The following is a 22,424-nucleotide window of genomic DNA, read 5'->3' on the forward strand; positions in this document are numbered from 1 at the left end:
GCACGAACTGTCACTATGGCAACTAATACATACAATGAAACAAAACCAACATTATTTTTTTCCTAGCGTACATGTCCATTTATTTGTGCAGATAATAGTGCATATTTCTCGATCAAGAAATGATCAGATTCAACGTCTTCATGTGTCTTCATCAGTTATTTCTAGAGTGATGAGAAAATGGGGACACCTGGTAAGGTACTTCCGCCATCAACAATGAAAACATTGCCTGATACATATTCTGAAGAATCATGGATTAAGTACCTGACCGCTGATGTTAAAGCCGGATCTGTCGTTCCAAATGTTCGCAGAGGAACGGCTTTGAAAACAGCATTATGGAAACGTTTCTGTTGGACAAGGTTCTCTGTTATCTCAGATTTGAAAACTCCTGGTGCTATTGAGTTCACTCTAATCTTGTCTACTCCCAATTCAAGGGCCATTATCTGCCATTAATTTTTTGAATAATTAATGCAAACATATGTATAACAGAGAAGAAAATTGCAGATAAATCAATGGTAGATCATGCAGCCTTTTCGAACATGCATGTCAAATCTTGAACATCCTGAATAAAATTCCTATATGTACCTTAGTGACCATGTCAAGAGCCATCTTTGAAGAAACGTAAGCAAGACTCCCCGGTAATAGTGCACGGTTCAGTGCGGCAGCTGAAGAGATATTAATGACAGATCCTCCGCCCTGTTTAGCATCGCGCATGCGTCTACACACATATTTGGAAACCAACCATGCTCCTCTTATGAATATAGAGTTTTAAGCTTTATGCGTTCGATGATAGCGTAAAATATACAATTAAGGGTAATGTAGTAATGTAGAACTTCATAATACACAACCTCGAATGCCGGCATTGTTACCAAGGCATCAATATGTCTGAAGGCGTCCCAAGCTATTTGTACAGCGGCCTCAATGGTAGCACCATTGGCAGTGATGTCGAGCTCGACGGCGAATGCACGGCGGGGGCCCTGTAAATTGATCTCGCTGCAGAGAGATTTGAGCCTGTCAACATGACGAGCGGCAGCAATGATGCTGCAGCCGGCTTTCGCCAAGTCGAGACACAACTCTCGCCCAATTCCTGAGGACGCCCCTGTCACCATTACTACTATTCCGCTCAGATCTTTCCACGGCTCCATTGATTAATTTAGGTTGTTATGTAGCTAATAATGTAATAGTGCAGATGGTTATATGCACGGCTACGTACCATTTATAACACTATGGAATGCAAGATCGAGAGTCACTTAATTGTTTTACGAAAGGGGAATAGTGTACGCAATTAGTGGTTGTGGCTCTAGGGGATCTAGCCTTAAGCTTATAACTGGTCCCCGTGAACTCAGTGACTTTGTCCAAACCCTGAATTTGTATTAAGAATTTCGCCAAAATTTCTAAAAATATTTGATTGTGACCTTAATTATTATTATATATATAATTCAAGATTATTGTGAAAATCCATAAACTTCAAATTCTGAATCTTTGAGTAGCTCATGTACCACAAAAAAAAAAATTTGAAGTGTAGAAACAATAAAAGTAAGTGGGCTAGCCTACATTTATGGTAAGTGGAAATATTTTGCGGCAGTGGCGGACCACCTAGCTAAACTAACCTCTTAACACTCAAGAATGCACTTATTATGAACATCCCTAGCAGTTGATGGTATAGGTTCCTACTATCTGGACAAATGCCAAATGCCAAGTATTAGGCTAAAAATATAATAAGGTCAATTTTTTTGTTAGTTAGAAGTAGATAAGATTTTTGTGGGGCAAGTGCACAAATAGTCATTTTCAGGAATGATATTTAGGGATTAATCAATATTTATTTTTGTCCTGAAATTTTAAACTAAAAATCTTAAGATGAAGACAAATCAGGACATTTTTGTCTTGAAAATTTGAACTGACAAACTAAAATCCCGGACGCACTCACTAATTCTTAAATACATATGTTTACCCTTAAAAATCTTTCTAAAAGGACGGGGATTTAGGTCTATTTCTTATGTCCGATTTGCCGAGTCGGATAACAATTGAATTTTACACGTTTTTAAGGATACGTGATATAACTTGATACAAATTAAAAAAACGGATTAATATTGAAATTGATGATAAGAGAATAAATGCAAACCACACAATTGAACAGCCTGGTCTTCGAGTTCGATCGCCCTAGAACAAAGAAATGCCTTAACTGACATAAGAACAAGATAGCAAGATTATAAGAGCTAGAAATAATAGTGTATTGCTTTGTACTGCGTATTACAATGTGTGTTACAAATGATCAGACCCCCGTTTATATAGTAGGGGCGTCCTACTCTTGATACAATTCTATATAAGGTTAAAATCTCATGATTTGCTAACTAATCGGCCTCTCCTTGATACGTGTCAATATTTTTGCCGTGATCTCCAACCGATCGCAGATATTTCGGTCTTCTGTTATTCGGCTCAGCAAATTTCCCTCGGTTTTGTTCGGCCACAGGGTCACGAGCTCAACGATGTAACTTCGCACCTCGGTTCGATATAACCCGAGATCGAGCTTTAACCTGTTACATTCAGTCTCGATTGGTCTCACAAATAGGCGAACCCGGTTTCAACCATATACAGATAGTCCCTTCACTTTTCTGAGAGAAGATGATGAGATACGATATGAACTTCTGAACCCCGCTTCGATAGATCATGACGTTAGTGACAAACGGTTACTGAAACGTCATGTTGGTCTAGTTACCAAGGCACTAAATGCATGTCAGTCGTTGGTCGGCCACTGCGGGTTTTGAACCGTCATTAGTTTATAAATATCTCCACTTTCATTCATTCAAACTTTATGCTCAAAGCTTCTTCTATTCTTGTTCTCCAAAAATCTCTTCACTCTCCAACTTTTGTACCCAAATTTCTTGAACCTTTTGCAAACCACTAAACGTACCTTCTTAATTCCCTTTTCTTCATCTATGTCTAAAATGGCAAAAACTTCTAAGATTGTCCCACAAAAGGAGGCCGCCTCTTCATCACGACTTGCCGGTGATGGGACTACGGCGGAACCACTCCTTGAAGAATTCGTTCCCGGAGGGTGCCCGACCACTACTAATTTCAAGGTCGAAAAAACTTCCTTGGTAACGGGTCGATGTGAACCAGTCTCGAGATACATATGTTCGATCACGATGATCTTCTCTCTCAGGTCAAAGAGGATTGAATCTGGGCCGATAAGCACGTGATGGTACCTTCGCCTGAGGAAGCAATTACTACCCATGTGGAGTGTTTTTAAGTGTTTACATTTACCTCTTTACGTTGGGTCCTTAGACCCGATTATTATCGCCTTCTGCAAGAGGTACAAGGTGACCCTCGGTCAAATTCACCCCTCCTTCTGGAGGATAGTGATTTTTCTTCATTTTTCCATAAACAAAAACGAGAGGTGTCCATTCACCCTCGATCATCTTATACGCCTATACAGTCCCCGACTCTATCGAGGGGGATTAATCAAACTTGCCGCCGGGCCAGCAGGGCCCCATTCTCGAGTATAGATGAGGATCGGTACCGAGGCTGGACGGGACAATTCATTCGAGTGAGGACCTCAGACTTGATCCATGCCGAGGACTTGCCATTTCCCGAGAAATGGAACATGAAGCGTAAGTATAACTTCGCCTTAAAGATTTTATTTATTGTTTCTCCCCTTTCCTCCTTCTTATCGATATTTTTGTGGTGCAACTGTGGCTCGGATGCCAGATGCAGTTCCTCAACTCAAGGAATGGGTCGAGGGCCTTGTGTCATAGAGACCATATTAAGCAAGACTCCCCGAAAGACAACCCGATTCAGAGCAGCAGCTGAAGAGATATTAATAACAGATCCTCCGCACTGTTTAGCATCGGGCATTCGTCTACAAACATATTTGGAAACCAACCATGCCCCTCTTAGGTTTGTATTAAAAGTATGGTTCCACTCAAGGGCGGATTTAGGGGGGCGGAAGGGGGTTCACGAAAACCCCTTTGGCCAAAAAATTACATTGTATATATAAGGCAAAATCTGTTTTTTATCTTTATATATTAAGTTTTGAACCCCCTTAACACAACCCAAAAGTGTAGTTTAGTAGTCAAGGGGGTTCAAAACCTTCATAAGGTCTTAGGTTCAATTCCCACTAGCAACAAAAAAAGACTTTTGACCTCCTTTGTGGAGATCTTGCCTCCGCCACTGAGAAGTCACACTACCTATACATATACATATGATAAACAACATAACCAACAAAATTCTGAATAGTAAGTAGTAATTTAGAATGAGCTTAACTTATATATATTGTCAGTATAAGAAAATTTACCCTATCAGGTCAGCCAAAATATATTTATAGGTAAACCTCCATAAATGTGAGATTTTTAATCTTGAAAATATGACATGTTACCTACTACAACAGGTAAATCTGACATGCATTATAGTGTGAAAAATACATTACACTAACTGACGGTGTATAGAACTTAAACTCATTTAGAATTTTAATACTTAACCTCTAATGTCGGCATCGCATTGTTAACCAAGGCATCGATGCGTCCGAAGGAGTCCCAAGCTATTTGTACAGCGGCCTCAATGATAGCAACATTGGCCGTGACGTCAAGCTCCACGGTAATTGCACGCCGTGGACGCTCTGAATTGATCTCGTCGCAGAGAGATTTCAGCCTGTCAACACGACGAGCAGCAGCAATGATGCTGCAGCCAGCTTTCGCCAAGTCGAGGCAGAACTCTAGCCCAATTCCTGATGACGCCCCTGTCACCATCACTACTTTTCCGCTCAGATCATTCCACGGAACTTCGATTGTTTTATTTAGGTGGTTATGCAGCAATACTCTGTTTTTAAGGCACAACTCACATATCAGAGAGTGCAGGCTAACGTACGAACCACCAGATCGAAGTTTTTTTTTTCTCTCTTTATTTTTTGGTAACCTTGACAGATAGTCGGACAATAAGTTTTCTCTCATTATTGTTAATGATAATAGATAATTCGACACGCAATTACTAAAATAATGTAATTGCAATTGAAACTTCTGGACTGTAATATTTTTATTTTTATAATAATGGTGTCCGAGCCAACTTACACGTATCTCAGTTATTCCATCGTATACATACTACCTTCTACTAGTATATGTATAGGGTGACTTCGCCTACCAACGCTCACATAATTACACTACAACATTTTAGGCCTATAGCCACACTAATTTAGGCAACGCTCAAAAAGTGTTACCACAAGTATTTGTGGGAATACATTTTAGGCGTCGCCTTTGAGTAGTGTCTTTGGCCACAAGTTTTATGGCAACACTTATAAAGCGTTCTTTTTAAATGTAAAGATAACAACTTTTAAGTGTTGTCTAAATATAAAAGTTTTGGCCACGCTTTTTAATTGTATTGCTACGTTTTTTAAAAGTGCTATATTTTCATATTAAATGCAACCCTTTGTAAGCGTACCCTAAAAATTCCAAAATAAAACATTTCCCAAAAAGTTTCCCACCAAAATTGCACTTAATGAAATATTCCCCCCAATTCCCAAAAAAAAGACCATATAATTGGAATCCTTATAGGAAACAATTTCCATCTTCCGTCTACTTTATCCCTACTCTAGGCCAAAAAGGTAAAACAGCTTTCATCCTTGCTTACTGCTGCTTCTGTTGCTTTTACAACTGTAAGTTCTTGGCTTTTGAAAATATTTGTATTATAGGCATGATACCATACCCATCTCATGTGTTTTTTCTCTTTGATAATCTAAGAAAGCAAAAATTGAAACAAGCCTCCACATGAATGATTTAGTAAAACGCATCTCATGGAAAAATCTTTAATGGGTACTCTTTATTTTCTCAAAAATATGATCTTACTTTTGACGAGCATTGTTTATTTGGGTAGTTATTATTTTTGATTATATATGAGTGCAATATTATATTTATAAATTCTGGACCTTTTGGTATAATTATGCAGTTTATTCTTTATTTGAAGTTATGATCTTTTATTTATTTTTTACTTTTTCATTCATATTTGCTTGTTAATTTGGTTTTACCAAGTTATTTAGGATTATCATATAGCGAATATATTCTATGTCGTTTTGCCTTTGCCTTTAATACTTCTATGTTATTGATTTAATGAAATTATAAATTAGATGGATATTCTGAATTTTTAAATTACATGTTGTGCACCTCTTTATTTCAAATTTTGTATAGTCTTTTAGTTGATTGTTTGTTTAAAGTTACCAGGTTTTAGCTCTTTTAATATCCTTTTTTTCTTCATGTATATTCACTTCCTAATCTGATCCAAAAGTATGGTATAATGGGCATATGGTCTTATGCATGTATACTTGAGAGATGTTGGAGTTACCCCAAAAAATTAAAAAATTAAAAAGCTACTGACCAAAGGGGCAAAGCATAATAACTGATAGTACTCCTGTGACTTGTTCACTTTGATATCTCTAAATTGTTGTTTCTTGATAACTGATTCCAAACTTAGAGCTATTACAACCCAATAGAATGAGATATTCTAATACGTGCTTTTTTATTACAGCTTTGCAATGTTTATGTATATTGATTTTTTGACCTTGCAATTTTTTTTTGGGTGAGATACAATGTTGTGGTCTTCCATTTTGTGCAATTATAATAGAGTGAAAGTTGTACGATTTTGTTAACTGCTTAATGAGTTGGTTTGGTCTTTGAGGGATCCATCGTTAAAATTGTTAAAAGCATTCATGTCTTCCTAAACTATTATAGTAATATGTATTATTTACTCATGGAATTTGACTTTAACTAGACAGTTTAGAATTAGCAATGAGCAAAGTGTTACTACTGAGTTTTTGAGATAATGATTATTAACTCAAGTTGGTTCTCTTATTTGATATTTCGTTGAAGCCGTAAACAACAATATTGGTAAATAGGAATTTGACGCTATTGTTTGCTCGCTTGCTGGAAAATGGATATTGCTATATAGGAATTTGACACTACTGTTTTCTCTTTTTGCTTTTTCTTTTTAATGTTTTCTTTTGGTTTCGTTGTTCTTATTCTTTCATGGATTTTATGATGTTAATTCGTCAAAGAAGTCAATTTAACATGCGAGTTTTGCACTAATAAGTATGTACTTAGTTGAAACTCCCTACCAAGAAATATTTTGTTCATTTATCTTTTTATTATTTGGATCCTATTAATTTTACTTTTTTTCTCTAAGAACATAAGTCAACGCTCAAGAAGATCTGTACTTGAAGTTGGGTTTAGCTTAGCATAACTGTCATGACTAGGTAAGAAATTCTTATCATCATACACTACATAATTTTGAAAATTTACTCATGACTTTTTGAATTTATTTGTAAAGTATATTTAAACTCAAATCATTATATATTTGATGGTCTAATATCAATGTCTAATTTTTAGGATTTCAAATATTCCATCCAAGGATTGGATGGATTTACCAAGGTATAGCGAAGAGTATATTAATGTTCAATCTTTCTTAGAATTTGCTAACTCTTATGGTGATCCTCAAGGTGAGGAAATTCAATGTCCATGTGCATAGTGTTGCAATATTCGTTGGACTCAAAAAAATATAGTGTTTGATCAACTAATATGCTACGGATTTGTACGAAGATATACAAGATGGATTAATCATGGTGAATGGGAAATCCCAATGAATGTTGATGGTGACATGAATGATGAAGATAACTCATATGATGATATTAATGAGTTATTGAATGATCGATTTAGAGATGCTGCGTAAGCTGAAGGACTTTACGAAGGTCCAAATGAGGATGCCAATAAATTCTATAACTTAGTTGATGAGGCAAGCCAAGAACTATATCCTGGTTGTAAAGGATTCTCTAGATTATCATTTACAATCCATCTATATTTGTTGAAGAGTCTACATGGATGGAGCAATGCATCATTCACTTCTCTTTTAGAGTTATTGAAAGAGGCAATGCCCGACTTGAATATTCCTCTATCCTACAATAATGCCAAGTCTATGGTAAAGGATCTCGGTCTTGATTATAAAAAAATTGATGCATGTCTCAATGATTGCATGCTATTTAGGAATGAACATAAGGCTGATGAATATTGTCATGTTTGTGGAGCTTCCAGATATATTAAATATCCTGAAATAGATAGCGAGATTGAGCCTTCTAAAAAAGCTCATCATGTTCCAGCAAAAACTTTGAGACACTTTTCATTAATTCCTAGACTCAAAAGGCTATTCATGTGCTCAAAGACAACAGATACATTGAGGTGACATAATGAGGAGCGCTCTAAAGATGGAAAGTTAAGGCATCCTGCTGATGGACAAGCATGGAAAGACTTTGATAGCTTTCATCCAAATTTCGCAAGAGATTCTCGCAATTTGAGACTTGGCTTGGCAAGTGATGGGTTCAATCCATTTTGGACCATGAGCATATCTCATAGCACATGGCCAGTTATCTTAATGGTATATAATTTGCCTCCTTGGATGTGTATGAAGCCAGAATACTGTATGCTTTCTTTGCTTATACCCGGGCCGCGATCACCTGGCAATGACATTGATATTTATTTACAACCATTGATAGAAGAGTTGAATGTGTTGTGGGAGTCCGGGGTGGAAACATATGATGCTTCAAGAAATCAAACCTTTCAAATGCGAGCAGCTCTTTTATGGACCATCAGTGACTTCCCTACATATGCTATGTTATCTGGTTTGAGTACAAAAGGAATGTTGGCTTGCCCTTGTTGTAATTATGGTACTAATTCTCTCTATCTTAAACATAGTCGAAAAATGTGTTATATGGATCATCGTGTTTTTCTACCCATGGATCATCCATGGAGATCCAACAAAAGATCTTTTAATGGGAAGACAGAATTTAGGCCTCCTCCGCCTTTACTAAATGGAACGGATGTGCTTAATAGCATACAAAATATTAACAATGTGTTTGGGAAGAAGCGGAAGAGAACAAATGATGGCCCATGGAAAAAAAAGTCAATTTTTTTTGAGTTACCTTATTGGCAGCACAATTCGTTACGTCACAATCTTGACGTAATGCACATAGAGAAAAACATAGTTGACAACGTAATTGGAACTCTTTTGGATATTCCTGGCAAGACAAAAGATCATGCAAATGCTCGTTATGATCTAAAAGAGATGGGCATTAGAAAGAACCTTCACCCTAAAGATACAAAGGATGGCAAGAGAATAAAGTATGCAAATGCGTGCTTCTCAATGGCTAATGGAGAGAAATCAGTTTTTTGTGGTGTTCTAAAGACAACAAAGCTACCTGATGGTAGTGCTTCTAATATATCTAGGTGTGTGCAACTAGACGAAAGAAAATTATCTGGTTATAAGACCCATGATGCCCATTTTATGTTACATTACTTGTTGCCAATACCAATTAAAAGCATACTTCCTGATCATGGCTCTATTCTTTTGATTCGTCTAAGTTCCTTCTTCCGCCGTCTATGTCAAAAAGTTATCACACTGGAAGAGCTAGATTGTTTGGAGATAGAGATTAAAGAAACTTTGAATCAATTTGAGAAAATTTTTCCTCCAACTTTTTTTGATATAATGATTCATTTGCCTATTCATTTGGTGAACGAGGTAAGATTAGGAGGTCCAGTTCAGAATTGATGGATGTATCCTCCTGAAAGGTATATGTGTACGTTAAAATTGTATGTTCGCAACAATAATCATCCAGAGGGATCTATTGCTGAGGCATATTTGGTTGAAGAGTATTTAACTTTGTGCTCTAGATACTTGCGTGGAGGTGTACAAACCAGATTTTATAGAAGAACCCGAAACAATGATGAATGTGATTCTGATGCATAAACTTTCAGTTTGTTTCCTAACAGAGGTTGTCCTTTAGGAGCTAAAAAGAATGATCCGATTGTTTTAGATGGAAGGTCACTAAGTCAGGCGCATGCATATGTATTGAATAATTGTGATGAAATTCATGAATATATTAGGTAACTTTATTCACTTGTAGTATTTCCTTTTATGTAGATAATTCTTAATTTTTTTTTCTAAACAAATAAAAATTCTTGTTCTACAGAGAGCATGAGGTGGAGGTTAATAATCAGAAGCGAGGATCTAGATGGAACAAGGCCAAAAATCATAGTCAAAACTTCTCTCATTGGTTTGAAACTCGTGTGTTGTATGAGGATGTGCCCGATTTGATAAAACAGTTATCCATAGGACCAAATTCAGTTGCTAAAAGATATTCTGGATATCTCATTAATGGATATAGATTCCACACGAGGCAACGTGATGCAAGGCGTAAAACGCAAAATAGAGGTGTTACATTAGTTGCCCTAACAACAAGCTTCGCAAGTGCAAAGGATAAAAATCCGGTTGATGCGAATTTGACTTATTATGGCAGAATAGTTGATATAGTTGAGTAAGATTATTATGGACATTTTAAGGTTGTCTTATTTAAGTGTGATTGGTATGAGTTTGAAGAAGATATTTATGGCCTTACTTATGTCTACTTCAACAAGAAATACTATCAAGAAGAGCCTTTTATTCTAGCATCGCAAGCACACCAATGCTTCTACGTGCAAGAACCATATCATCAAGATAAACATTATGTTATGAAGACTGTTCCAAGAGATTTGTTTAGCATAAGTGACCAAATTGAATCTAATGCCCCACACTGTTATGAAAATGAGCCGTCTGAACATTTGGCGGGCTCATCTATTCCAGATGATAATGATGAAGTTGTCTTAGTAAGGAATGATTTACGAGCAACCATTGTTGATGTGCCTCCAGAAGGATTTCTTGCACAACTTGAAATTGAATCAGAAGAGGAGTTTGAATCGGAGGACGAGTTTGATTTTTAGGATACATTATGAGCTTGATTCTAATTAAAATAGAAAATAGCTAAGCCATTTCTTGTTTCACAACTAGGGACAGATTAAAGATTACTGCTTTAGATTCAAATTGATGATATTTGCTTGCTGTTTTGTCAAGTTTTAATATTGAATTTTTTTGGCTAAATGTTTCTTTCTTGTGCTTATATACGGCTTGCTCATATAATTATAGAGTGTCCCTTTTGGTTTCTAAAGTATTTGGTCATTATTAAGTGTGCCTCAATTTATTTTCGTAACATGAGGAACCATATTGCATCAGTATATGGAAAGAGGTTTAAGTCCTCTAGTTTTGCACAAAATATCCAGGGAAGTGAAAATGAGTAAGTAGAAATTATAGTTTTGTATTTGTCATTAATCTTATTCCCCGAGTATTCAAAAATGTATTAAAGTATACATATTTTTTCTATTGTTATCAGGTGGTACTCATCCAACTAAAGAAAATTGTTGACTAACAATTCTTGAGGAGGCAAATAGCTACTGCACAGGTATCTCTGTAACTCGGTTTATTTTAGAAGTATAGCTATTTGTTTTTGTAACTGGACGATAATTTCTTGTTGTTCTATGGACATTTTATAGTCGTCGCTCAAGATTTATTTTAGTTAATACCCTTAGAGCTAGATGACAACTATTAACTATTCAAAGACTATACCAATGTTATGCTACAACTAGTTTATCTTAAGCTTAAGTAGTAATTAGTCAAAGATTATACCATCAATATTAGTCATGTTTATATGTCATTCTATTGCAATCAAAAAAACTGGAAGGTTGAAATTACTTGATTGCCAAGGACTTAGGAAGCCTGTTTGGGGTAAGAGGGCATTGATTCAGTCTATTTTAGATTATATTCTATCAGAACATTAACTGTACTAAAGACACATCTTTCTTGCTTAGCTGTTTCTTAGATTCTTGAGCAAATTTCAGTATTTTACATAGAACAATTACAAAGAACATGGTATGTGAGAAAAGCGTAATTTTTTCTTTCTTTTGGTCATATTGTATTGAAGAAATGAAGAAGTTTCAAAAATTGGGTCAATCTTGAATTTTGCTGAACCTTTTTGGTAGAGTACTTTTCTGATAGTTTTTAGTTTAAATAATTTTGTCTTAATTTTTTGCTGAACTTTGTATATTTTCTTGATAGCTTGGTCTTAAATGTCTATTTTCAGTATAGAGTTATGTATTCCTACTAGTTGCTGGGCTAAAATAATTTTTTTTTCTTTGTTTGAAGGATGAATCAAGCAGCAGCTCTAAAGAAAAAGGTTTCGAATCCAAACAAAGCGCAGAGTCCAATGAAGAATATAGGTTTTGATTTTCAATATCGATCAAGTGCCGAATTGGCCAAAAAATTTCAGATTAAGAGAGAAAAGCTTGCAAGTGATCACAAAGATAAAGCTATGAAAGAGCAGGCATCACTTGGAGTTAAAAGAAAGAGTCATATGCCTGCAACATCAGAAGGACAAAGAAGACAAAGGTTAACAAAATCCGATGAGTCAGTTCAAAAGATAGGAAGCAGTAAATTGCCTATGTACAGATCAATTATCCAATCGCCTTCAAGGGAAGATCTGAATACTTCACAAAACATAGAAATAAAAGGACAGAGCAAACAGAGGTTAACTCAATTGGAGGATCCCATTCAAAAACAAGGAATGAGTAAATTACCTGTGCACACATCCATGCTCCCATCATTTTCACAAAAAGATCCTAATACTTCACATATGATTAGAACACAAGGTGAAAGACAGAGACAACTTGACATTCAGGAGATACAAAATTGCAAAAAGGTTAAAAAAAACTCGGTCCTACCGTCGACGAGTCATAATCAATTTCTAGAAAAGTATGGGATACACGTTGCTGGTGGAAAACGTCCTGATATTCACCCAATAGATGAGCATGAAATAGAATTGGAAATTTTTGTTGAAGTTGGTGACGATGAGTTTGTTAGAGATGAGGACGCGAACATTGATTGTGCTGCATATGGTATGTCGTAAATTATGTAACTTCTTTATATATTGCAATTTTTTTTATGTCTTGGCTATTACATCAATCTAGGGACATCAGAAAAGAAAAGAGTTCGAGGGCAAACAACATGTAAGAATATTCATGCAAGAAGTTTTGAAGAAAGAGAGGAGGTAACATTTGATAAAGGACAGGCAGTGGGACCAACTGACAAGAGAGTGTCTGATTTGACCAACTTTATAGGAACAATTGCAAGGAATCCTAGATTTATCACCTTAGTGCATACTAGTTGGCATGCTGTGTCAAAGGATATTAAGCAACGAATGTGGGAATATGTCAACGTAAGAACAATCAGTTTTTCCATTCTATATTTTTTTTAGTGAAGATAAATATACGTTATTTTGCATTGTCCAAGTTCTTATTTCCAACAGAAGGAGAGAAGTGGGTAATGGCTGGTCTTCGTGATGCCTGGAGGCGGCACAAGAGAAATATTAAGAAGAAACATTTCAATAAGAATGCTACTGTTGAAGATCTGCTACAAAATCGTCCGAATGAGATACCAGAAGTTCAATTCTGCCAATTGCTTGAGTACTGGAAAGATTGAGATGTCCAAGTGAGATTAAATTGTGCATTTCTACACTTGAACATATTGACGCATTATATCTTTTTTCCTTTTTGATTTATTAATTAATATACTTTTTTTGGTTCTAGGCCATATGCCAGTTAAATTCTGAAAACAGAAATAAACAAAAGTGGAGGCATCGAATGGGACCTATTAATTTTGCAAGAATACGCGTAGCATTGGTAATATTTAGTTGACACTTTGTGAAAAAATCTTACTTCCATTTCTTTTGTATTTTGTCGGAACACATTGATGTTTACTTTTTACTTTCTTTTGATGTAATTTGCAGCACGCAAGCAAAGAGAACAATGAGGAACTATCAAAGTCTGAAATGTTTACGGCAACTCGTACAAAGAAAGGAAAAGAAGTTCAAACAGATACTCTAGTTGCAATAGTAAGTCATGCAGCAAGCTAAGATCTTGTTATTATATCTCCCCTCTCTTTAATTAAATGTGTTTCTTTTAAAGTTTTAGATTTTTAATTAAAATCATGCATTCTTAAAGAAATTCACAAGGTCACAAAACTGAAAAGTTATTGTGAAACAAAGATGTCCCTTTTTAAAATGCCAGCAAAAATAGAGAAAAAAATTGAATGTTATAAGAAATAAATTCATGTGGGTAGGAACTGCTGATATCAGGAAGTCTCACATACCGTAATCCTCCTCATTTTTCTGCACATGAGATGGACTATTGTTTGTGAAGCTCACATTGGCAGAATTACCAAGAGATCACATATTAAAAAACAAAAAAGCACACACATGTGGAATTTACACCAAATATAAGCACTATCCCACAGTAGTCGACAGATTGAGTCACAAAGAGAGCTATAAAATTGAGTTGTTGCATACAAACTTTTATAAAACTAATGTACACCAAGAACATAAGCTGTGAAGATCAACTTTTAAACTTAAAACTTATTATTATACCTCCAGCCCAACTAGTCAGAATAAAATGCAGAAGTCTCACTAGAAATAATTAGAACTGTCCCTATATCATAAGTCTAATAACCTTTTTATTCATTGCAAAGTGGCAAAATAATGCTAGGAGCTCTTTCTTTTAAATATGTATGGAGTCAGATGGTATTGCCCTCAAATGTGAAAAGCTTACTAAAAATTTGGCAACTTCCAAATATGGCTAAGAGTCAATTAGCTGTGTGGAGAATAATTTCTCTATATGTTTATGGACAATATGGTTGGGAAAAAATAGGGTCTGCTTTGAAGAAAGAAGGTAACATATTTCCTGAATAAAAAATAATTGTTTGCTATATCTATATTTCTTGTGCAAAAGAAGTGTTATGGAAAATTGGGAATATATAGTATATGAATTTTTTTAGAGGACTTAGTTGATAAGTGGGAGATCAGTTTTGTATTGGTTGGTGGCCTATTGCATTTGTATAATTTTGGTTTGTGAGCTATTGCATAATGAGCAGGTTACCAGTGTGCACCCTGTACACATTACATTCTCATTTTGGTTTGTAAATTTTTCATGTTTTTTATTAAACTTCTTAAGTAATAGTTTTATTGGTTTCTATCTAAATCATTTTGGAATTCCTGAAGTCTTGATTTCTAGCACTCAAAAACTTTATTTTTAAGTTAGAAACAAGACCCTACATTCAATCTATCTTGACTTGTAAATGATGCTTAATAATATTTCTTTCCACAGTCTGAACTTCAGAATCGTCAAAGTTCTGGAGAAACAGCAGATGATGCATTTAGGGTTGTGTTTGGGAAGGAGCAGCCTGGTCGGGTTAGATGCGATGGTAGATTGGTGACGACAAACTCTCTGAAAAGAGATGAAGAAATCAACAAGCTTAAACAAAAGCATGCCAATGAAATGACTTCTCTGAAGAAAGAAATGAAGGAAATGATGAGAGAAGAAATGCGACATTTTTTAAGTCAATTGGTGCAAAACAATCCTGAATTAGATGTTCTGATATACAAGTGTGTGCTGGATCTAATCTTCTTTCACCTGTTGATGCAAGTAGTGCACGCGCTATGAAAGGCCAAAATCTATCCCATTCTTCTGGCTCAACTTATGCTCCGAGTCTTGAAAAGGACTCTCCCAAAAAACTACTTCATCCTAAGTTACAAAACCATGCTTTTCTAAACTATTTACATTTGAGCGTTCTATTGTGTGATAATAGGAGTTATCAATGAATGGAAGGAAAATAAGTTGATTTTGTCATATTAACTATATTTTCATGTTATGTTTAAGAGGTTACATGGGATGTCTCTATGATGCAACATAAAGTGAAAACTTATAGTTTTCTCCCTTTGATGCTTGGGATTGGGTTCTGCTAGTATATTTCTTTTGTGGGAAATCACTATTCTTTGACTATCTATTTTTTATTTAGTACAGTTGTCTGAATGCTACAATGCAATTGTTGCTGACATGAAATCACATAAGTTGCTATCTGCCACCATTATGGGAGACTTTGGTTCACTTTTTCAACAAACAAGTTAGAAATTTATTAGAGATTATGATAATGCTGCTACAGTATCTAATTTGCTAGATTCGTTGACATATATATTAGGATCAAATTCATCTTGGCTAGATACTACAGTTTTACATTTGATCCTTATCTATAGTAAGAACTGCAAGTTAATTTGCACATGCAAGTTGAGATAAGTGAACATGATTTTTAGGCGAAATATATGTTAATTCACTTTTTTGCTTCTCCTTAGCTTGTACTTCTTTTTTGTGTTTGACTTAGTTATGTTATAGTAGTGAAATAAATCTCATTAATTCTTAGTAAGAAAAATATTGCTATGACTGTTACATACTATATATACGTTTCTTTCTAATTTTTAATTTTTTTTGAATGTGCAGGAAAATACTGATGATGTAGGCCACAAGTCAATTTGATCCATTAAAGTGAACGGTGGAGACTTTTTGACAAATTGTGATGTTTATTGTTATTATTGATACTATATATATGAATACATTGATTTTGTAGAGTTCATTGCTAGCGAACTTCTTGAAGCAGTACTTTATTAGTATGGGCAGTATACGTTTCTTTGTTGAAGTTTATTTCAAGTATGTATGTATATATATATATATGTATAATTGAATTATTTTTATTCGGTTACTTATCATCTAATTTAGTGCTTGAGATCATAACGTATATGCTTGAAATAAATGTGAATAAAGAATATAATGTAAACAAATATAATTTTTAAACCACAAAATTGTGGATTAAAAATTACTTCATAGCGCAGACAAAAATGCTACGCCTAGAAAATGTGGCCATAGGGATTGTCAATTTGGCGCTATGCTCTATAACTATTGCTTTAGAAGCCACGCTTTAAAAACGTTGTATATAAGGAACCAAAGACCTCGCTTCAAATTTGTAACTTTACATCATAAAAGCGTGGCTACAAGAGGAAATATAAAAAGCGTAGCTTTTTTATGCATCGGCCACACTTTTGAAGCGTGGCTTCTATGGCAACACGTAAAAAGCGTGGCCATAGGTCAAAGGTTACTGTCACGACCCTAAAACCGACCCGGTCGTGATGGCGCCTATCGTGAAACTAGGCCAGCCGACACAACTCCCGGATTCAACCCTTTAATCAATAACAATCATTTTTAAGCCTTTAGTTAATCAGATATCTCATAATGTAAGTCTAAATGAACAGTGCGAAATAAATACACCAGCCCGACATCGGGGTGTCACAAGTCACGAGCATCTACTAAGGTCTGAATACAACTAAGAGTCTAAAAAAATATACTAAATACAGTCTAAGGAAGACAAGAGGGAGAAAAGCAGTGCTGCGAACGTCGGGCAGCTACCTTGCTAACTCTAATGACTCTGCCACTGAGCAATCAACACCCTCTACCGGGTTCAGAAATACCTGAATCTGCACACAAGGTGCAGGGAGTAATGTGAGTACGCCAACTCAGTAAGTAATAAAAGTAAATAAAAGCTGAGCAGTAAGAAAACACGTAAGCCACGTCATAACGCTACAACAAATACAGTACATTTTCCAAATAGTACAAAAATCATTTATTTCACAAATCAAACTCAGTTTCACAAAAAAAAACTCTTTCCTTTTTAAAACATCTTCCAATAGTTTCAAACGAGTGATAAAAACAGTGAGTAAAAATGATAGAAACGTAAACAGCCCCTCGGGACAATCACTCGTAATTAGCCCCTCGGGCATAACATAAATCAAGAACCGCCCCGAGGGAAAAATATGGATCAAGAACGGCCCCTCGGGCAATAATATGAAACAACAACAGCCCCTCGGGCTACAACACATCACTGACACTGGGTACCCGCGCTCACTGGGGGTGTACAGACTCCGGGAGGGGCCCCTTACGGCCCAAGCGCAATAACAAGCCATCTCGTGGCATAATCAAACAGGCTCTTGGCCTCATATCAATCACAAGCCACCTCGTGGCATAATAAATCTGGCCCTCGCCTCTCATATATCACAAATCAGTACCACATGCTGCGGCGCGCAGCCCGATCCCATGATATCCTCACAACACAGACCATTGGCCTCACTCAGTCAGATCTCACTCAAGCCCCTCGGGCTGACAGTAAAACAAGTACTCGGCTCAAAATCATTTATGAAATCAAAAGGAGTGAATAAAAGCGAGTTATGAAAATAGTAAGAACATAGCATGACTGAGTGTAAACATTAAACCAAAACAGTGAGGAAAAATAGTAGTAAAAGCCCCTAAGGGTCCAAACAATCGGCACAAGGCGCATACATGGCATTTAGCCCCAAACACAATAATACGTTCCAAAATATAACAATATCAAATAGTTTTCAAGTAAATACGTGACTTAACAGTCGTACGGGACAGACCAAGTCACAATCCCCAATGCTGCACGACCCCACGCCCGTCACTTAGCGTGTGCATCACCTCAAAATAGCATAACGATGTGAAATCTGGGGTTTCATACCCTCAGGACAACATTTACAACCATTACTTACCTCAATCCGGTCCAACTCTAGCCCGCGATGCCTTTGCCTCTCGAATCGGCCTCCGGATGCTCCAAATCTATCCAAAACAGATTTATACCATCAAAATACGCTAAGGGAACAAAGCCCACTCGAAAATAACCAATTTACATCAAGAATCCCGAAATTGACCAAACCTGACCCCGGGCCCACGTCTCAGAATCCGATACAAATCACAAAATTAGAATCCTTACACTCTCAGGAGTTCATACATATCAAATACATCAATATCCGACCACAAACGACCCCTCAAATCCCTAGATTTAGGTCTCCAATTTCCAAGCCTTAACTTCCAATTTGCTACTGACTTTCCCATATAGTTAAAGCTTACAACCTTAAAAATCATCATAAAAACGAGTTTAGGGACCAAGGACCTTACCTCTAAGAAACCTTCTTGAATTCCCCCTTCAATTAGCTCTCCAAAGCTTTCTCCCGAATGAAATATGGTGAAAACCCACTCAAAATCGCGAAGGGTGAAATTTATATATTCTGACCCAGCAAAACCGCACCTGCGGTTAAATGGTCGCATCTGCTCTACCACTTCTGCGGTCAAAGCACCGCTTCTGCGGTTACTCACTTAAGTCCCATTTCCGCACCTGCAACCCAGGCTCCGTATCTGCGAGCCCGCAGGTACAGATCACATTACGCATCTGCGCCTTCTCTCACTTTGCCTAAGGCCGCTTCTGCGCCTCCGTATCCGCTTCTGCGAGTTCGCACTTGCGGTCCCCTAGCCGCAGGTGCGGTTATGACAGCAATAGAAAAACTTCAGCTGCCAAACCCAACTCAAAATCTTCCGTCAACCATCTGAAATCACCCTGAGGCCCCCGGAACCTCAACCAAAAGCACAAACAAGTCATATACCACTATCCACACTTATACGAATCTTCAAAACACCTCAAACAACATCGAATCAACCAAATCACATCGGATTCAAGCCTAAGGTTCCAAAAACTTCCGAATTCCGCTTTTGATCAAAAAGTCTACCAAACCTCGTCCGAATGACCTGAAATTTTGCACACACGTCACATTTGACACAACGAACCTACTGCAACTTCCGAAATTCCATTCCGACCCCTATATCAAAATCTCACCTATCAACCGAAAAATGCCAAAATTTCAATTTCGCCAACTCAAGCCTAAGCCTTCCACGGACCTCCAAAATACATTCCGATCACGCTCCTAAGTCCCAAATCACCTAACGGAGCTAACCAAATCATAAAATTTCCAATCCGAGATCATATGCTAACTAGTCAAAACTTGGTCAAACCTTTCAAATTTTAAGCTTCAAATTGAGAACTGTCCTTCCAAAACCATTCCAATTACCCTGAAAACCAAAACCGACAATTTACACAAGTCATAATATATCACATGGGGCTAGTCATGCCCGAGAACTGGTGAGCGAAGTGCAAAAGCTCAGAACGACCAGTCAGGTCGTTACATCCTCCCCCACTTAAATATACGTTCGTCCTCGTACGTGCCCATAGTTGTTCCGAAAACCATCAAATCGCTGTGTAACCTTATCATGCACATACCCGGGGGTGATCCCATGTCACCCTATCTCATATAGGTCCGATAACACAATGTAACTGAAATTTCACAATCCAACCTAGCCCATAAACCTTAGAACCACATTTCCACTTCTGAAATCATCTATAAGATCAGAATCTCACATCTATACTTTGAATAAGTTCGAACAAGCTGTAACAAATCATACCTGCAGCCTCAGATGCAATTACATGATATACCATATAGCTCAAACTCTCGTAGCGATAACTTCTAATCACAGCAGTTGCTCAGAACAACTGAATATCGATAATAAACCTCTTACTAAATAAAGTCTCATTCCAACACTTCCGTATACTTCCAATGATAAATGAAACACGTAGGAAGTCATAACTACTCCTCAGATCAATCATTCGTGAAGCCACTTCTCTTTTGGCAAGGACCATGGCAATTTCTAAGCCGAACATCGATATTATCCTTCCAACATGCTGAAATCGAATCCGTTTGTATTCATTATAGATCCCAACGATCTCATCTAATCCAACACAACTACTCTAGTGACATGACACATCAATACAAACTAAAGCCACCACTCGTGTAATAAGCGCACTAATAAGCAACAACCCGAACACACTCAAATCATAAAAATCACTCAGATGAGAGAGCTGTACTGCAAGCTCACCAGTACCACCACAACACAATGCGGGGAACCCGTCACACATCGTAGAAACACAACACACAAATTTAGCCCGAACGATCATACCTCCACATAACTTCGCTGCAATGCGCGGTCCTACCCAAACACTGGTCTGCATTATATACCTCGAGCCACCCTGCTCCAAATCTATAACCATTTAGAATTCAACATCAAGGACCCAGAGTACATTACCATAACCATGGAGAAGCGAATGGCATATCACCATACAACCCGAAAGAACATAACCAATACGCAATCAATCATGCAACCCTCTAATATCCGTCTCACTCAAATTCTGCTATAAGGCCCAAATGGTACCGCACCAAATGTGCATGTAACCAACAAACCATAACTCCCAGAAACACGGAAACATAACTCATAGATCACCCCAGAACACTAACAAGCTCAAAAACAATCGATTCAGCACATCCCTTAACAATAGCAACTCAGAGTCAACCGAGCCGACTCGATGCATAACACGCATCCATATTGGCCTATAAATGAACCCCTTATCAAGGAGTCCCTGAAGCTGCTCGTTCAACTCGTTTAACTTTTCCGGTGCTATACGATACGATGCCCGACAGACAACCCTTCCCAGCCATCCGCTAGGTCTTCAAAAATGGAACTACCCTACTGGGAACATAATCCGTCGAACCTCGCCACTCAATCCGTGGCATTCCCAGCATAGCCAACGTCGCCGTCCTAGAGCAACAGCCCTGAATAACACGACACGGTGACAACCAGTCCACGCCCAATATCACACCAAAATCTAGCATACTAAGCAACAAGGATCCACTCGGATCTCCGAACCTCCAATAGTTACCACACAAGACCGATATACGCGGTCCACAACCATGACCTAACCTGTTTATGAGGACTCCAAGTCCCCCAAATTCCGTACAGCACGCAAATCACTATATCTGATCCCAACTCCACCGTCCGAATATACAACATACCTTTAATACCCAATCATCCCATGAGAGGTACTCCTATAATTCTTCTGTGCCACCAAGAATACTCGAATATCAGCAGTCGATAAAATAAGAGAGCGCCGCAATACTAATGAAGTATCCTCAACTCAAACACATCGCCCTTCCTCAAATGTATACCCTCATCAAGTCACACCAATCAGTGATCTCATTTATCTAGTCATCTAAACTGTCCATGCTACCTAAGAATTTGTGACTTTCCTTTCGAAACTGAATCGTGACATTACACATGCAAATCTCAATCCTACACAACAAACCGCATATACCATACCATCCTAGGATAAACATTAGAACTTCATATCCCTTTCGAGCCACAAGGAGCTACGTACTCAACTAGCCAAGAACTTTCCATTGATCCCATCTAGAAGAAAATCACTACACATACCATGCTCCTCACGCTCGTAGCAAATATACATCTCTAACCGTGGTAGAAACCATCAAGAATTCTTTGAATTCCATTTGCACAAAACTAAACCGTCAGGGCTGAATCCTTCTAACTCAACCAAGCTACGCAGGTCACTAAAACACAACCCAAGAGCATTGCCGCGAAACACCTGTAGAAACTCATTACCTCGTAAGCACCCAAAGAACTAGTCATACCCTTACCATGCCGATCCATCCTACTTCCAAGCTATCCCATCTATCCAAGTTTCCTTCTGATTTACCTTCAATTTGATACTCCTTCTTGCTATAACAGCACAATTTCTCAACCCAGACTCACCACACGAGACCCAAGCATAAAACCACACCGTCTAAGGCTCATAAGCCGCTGAATACTCTCTTAACTATTCCCAAAAGCACCACATTTAAAATACCTACCCTGAAGGGACTTCATGCAAATCTAAAGCCATTACCTTTACCTTCCTGATACTGATATATA

At 37.3% G+C, this 22,424-nt stretch overlaps 2 protein-coding genes and 2 pseudogenes across 2 annotated transcripts; 2 read left to right on the plus strand and 2 right to left on the minus strand.

The window, feature by feature from the left end:
- Positions 1-6: 6 nt before the first annotated feature.
- LOC109215060 lies at positions 7-1,142 on the minus strand (annotated as a pseudogene).
- Positions 1,143-3,720: 2,578 nt separating this feature from the next.
- LOC109215058 lies at positions 3,721-4,943 on the minus strand (annotated as a pseudogene).
- A 5,589-nt stretch (positions 4,944-10,532) lies between these two features.
- Positions 10,533-13,368, plus strand: LOC109215059. The gene is made up of 4 exons (XM_019379069.1): positions 10,533-10,768; positions 12,037-12,785; positions 12,858-13,105; positions 13,180-13,368. Exons 1-4 carry the CDS (start codon positions 10,533-10,535, stop codon positions 13,366-13,368), a joined length of 1,422 nt encoding a protein of 473 aa, XP_019234614.1.
- LOC109215061 lies at positions 13,155-15,615 on the plus strand. The gene is made up of 4 exons (XM_019379070.1): positions 13,155-13,377; positions 13,476-13,568; positions 13,676-13,780; positions 15,048-15,615. The coding sequence occupies exons 2-4, from the start codon at positions 13,530-13,532 to the stop codon at positions 15,381-15,383; spliced, it is 480 nt and encodes a 159-aa protein (XP_019234615.1). The 5' UTR covers positions 13,155-13,377; positions 13,476-13,529; the 3' UTR covers positions 15,384-15,615.
- Positions 15,616-22,424: the final 6,809 nt, after the last annotated feature.

This window comes from Nicotiana attenuata, unplaced genomic scaffold (assembly GCF_001879085.1).
Source record: "Nicotiana attenuata strain UT unplaced genomic scaffold, NIATTr2, whole genome shotgun sequence".
In the NCBI taxonomy this organism is placed as follows: domain Eukaryota; kingdom Viridiplantae; phylum Streptophyta; class Magnoliopsida; order Solanales; family Solanaceae; genus Nicotiana; species Nicotiana attenuata.

Excerpts from the sequence above, each read along its gene's own strand:
- LOC109215059 (XM_019379069.1), top strand. The coding sequence starts at position 10,533 with ATGAAGACTGTTCCAAGAGATTTGTTTAGCATAAGTGACCAAATTGAA. Across the intron at positions 10,769-12,036 it reads GAGTTTGAATCGGAGGACGA|GATGAATCAAGCAGCAGCTC; the intron begins GTTTGATTTTTA and ends CTTTGTTTGAAG. Across the intron at positions 13,106-13,179 it reads GAATGTGGGAATATGTCAAC|TTCTTATTTCCAACAGAAGG; the intron begins GTAAGAACAATC and ends GCATTGTCCAAG.
- LOC109215061 (XM_019379070.1), top strand. The coding sequence starts at position 13,530 with ATGGGACCTATTAATTTTGCAAGAATACGCGTAGCATTG. Across the intron at positions 13,569-13,675 it reads CAAGAATACGCGTAGCATTG|CACGCAAGCAAAGAGAACAA; the intron begins GTAATATTTAGT and ends TGTAATTTGCAG. Across the intron at positions 13,781-15,047 it reads CAGATACTCTAGTTGCAATA|TCTGAACTTCAGAATCGTCA; the intron begins GTAAGTCATGCA and ends TTCTTTCCACAG.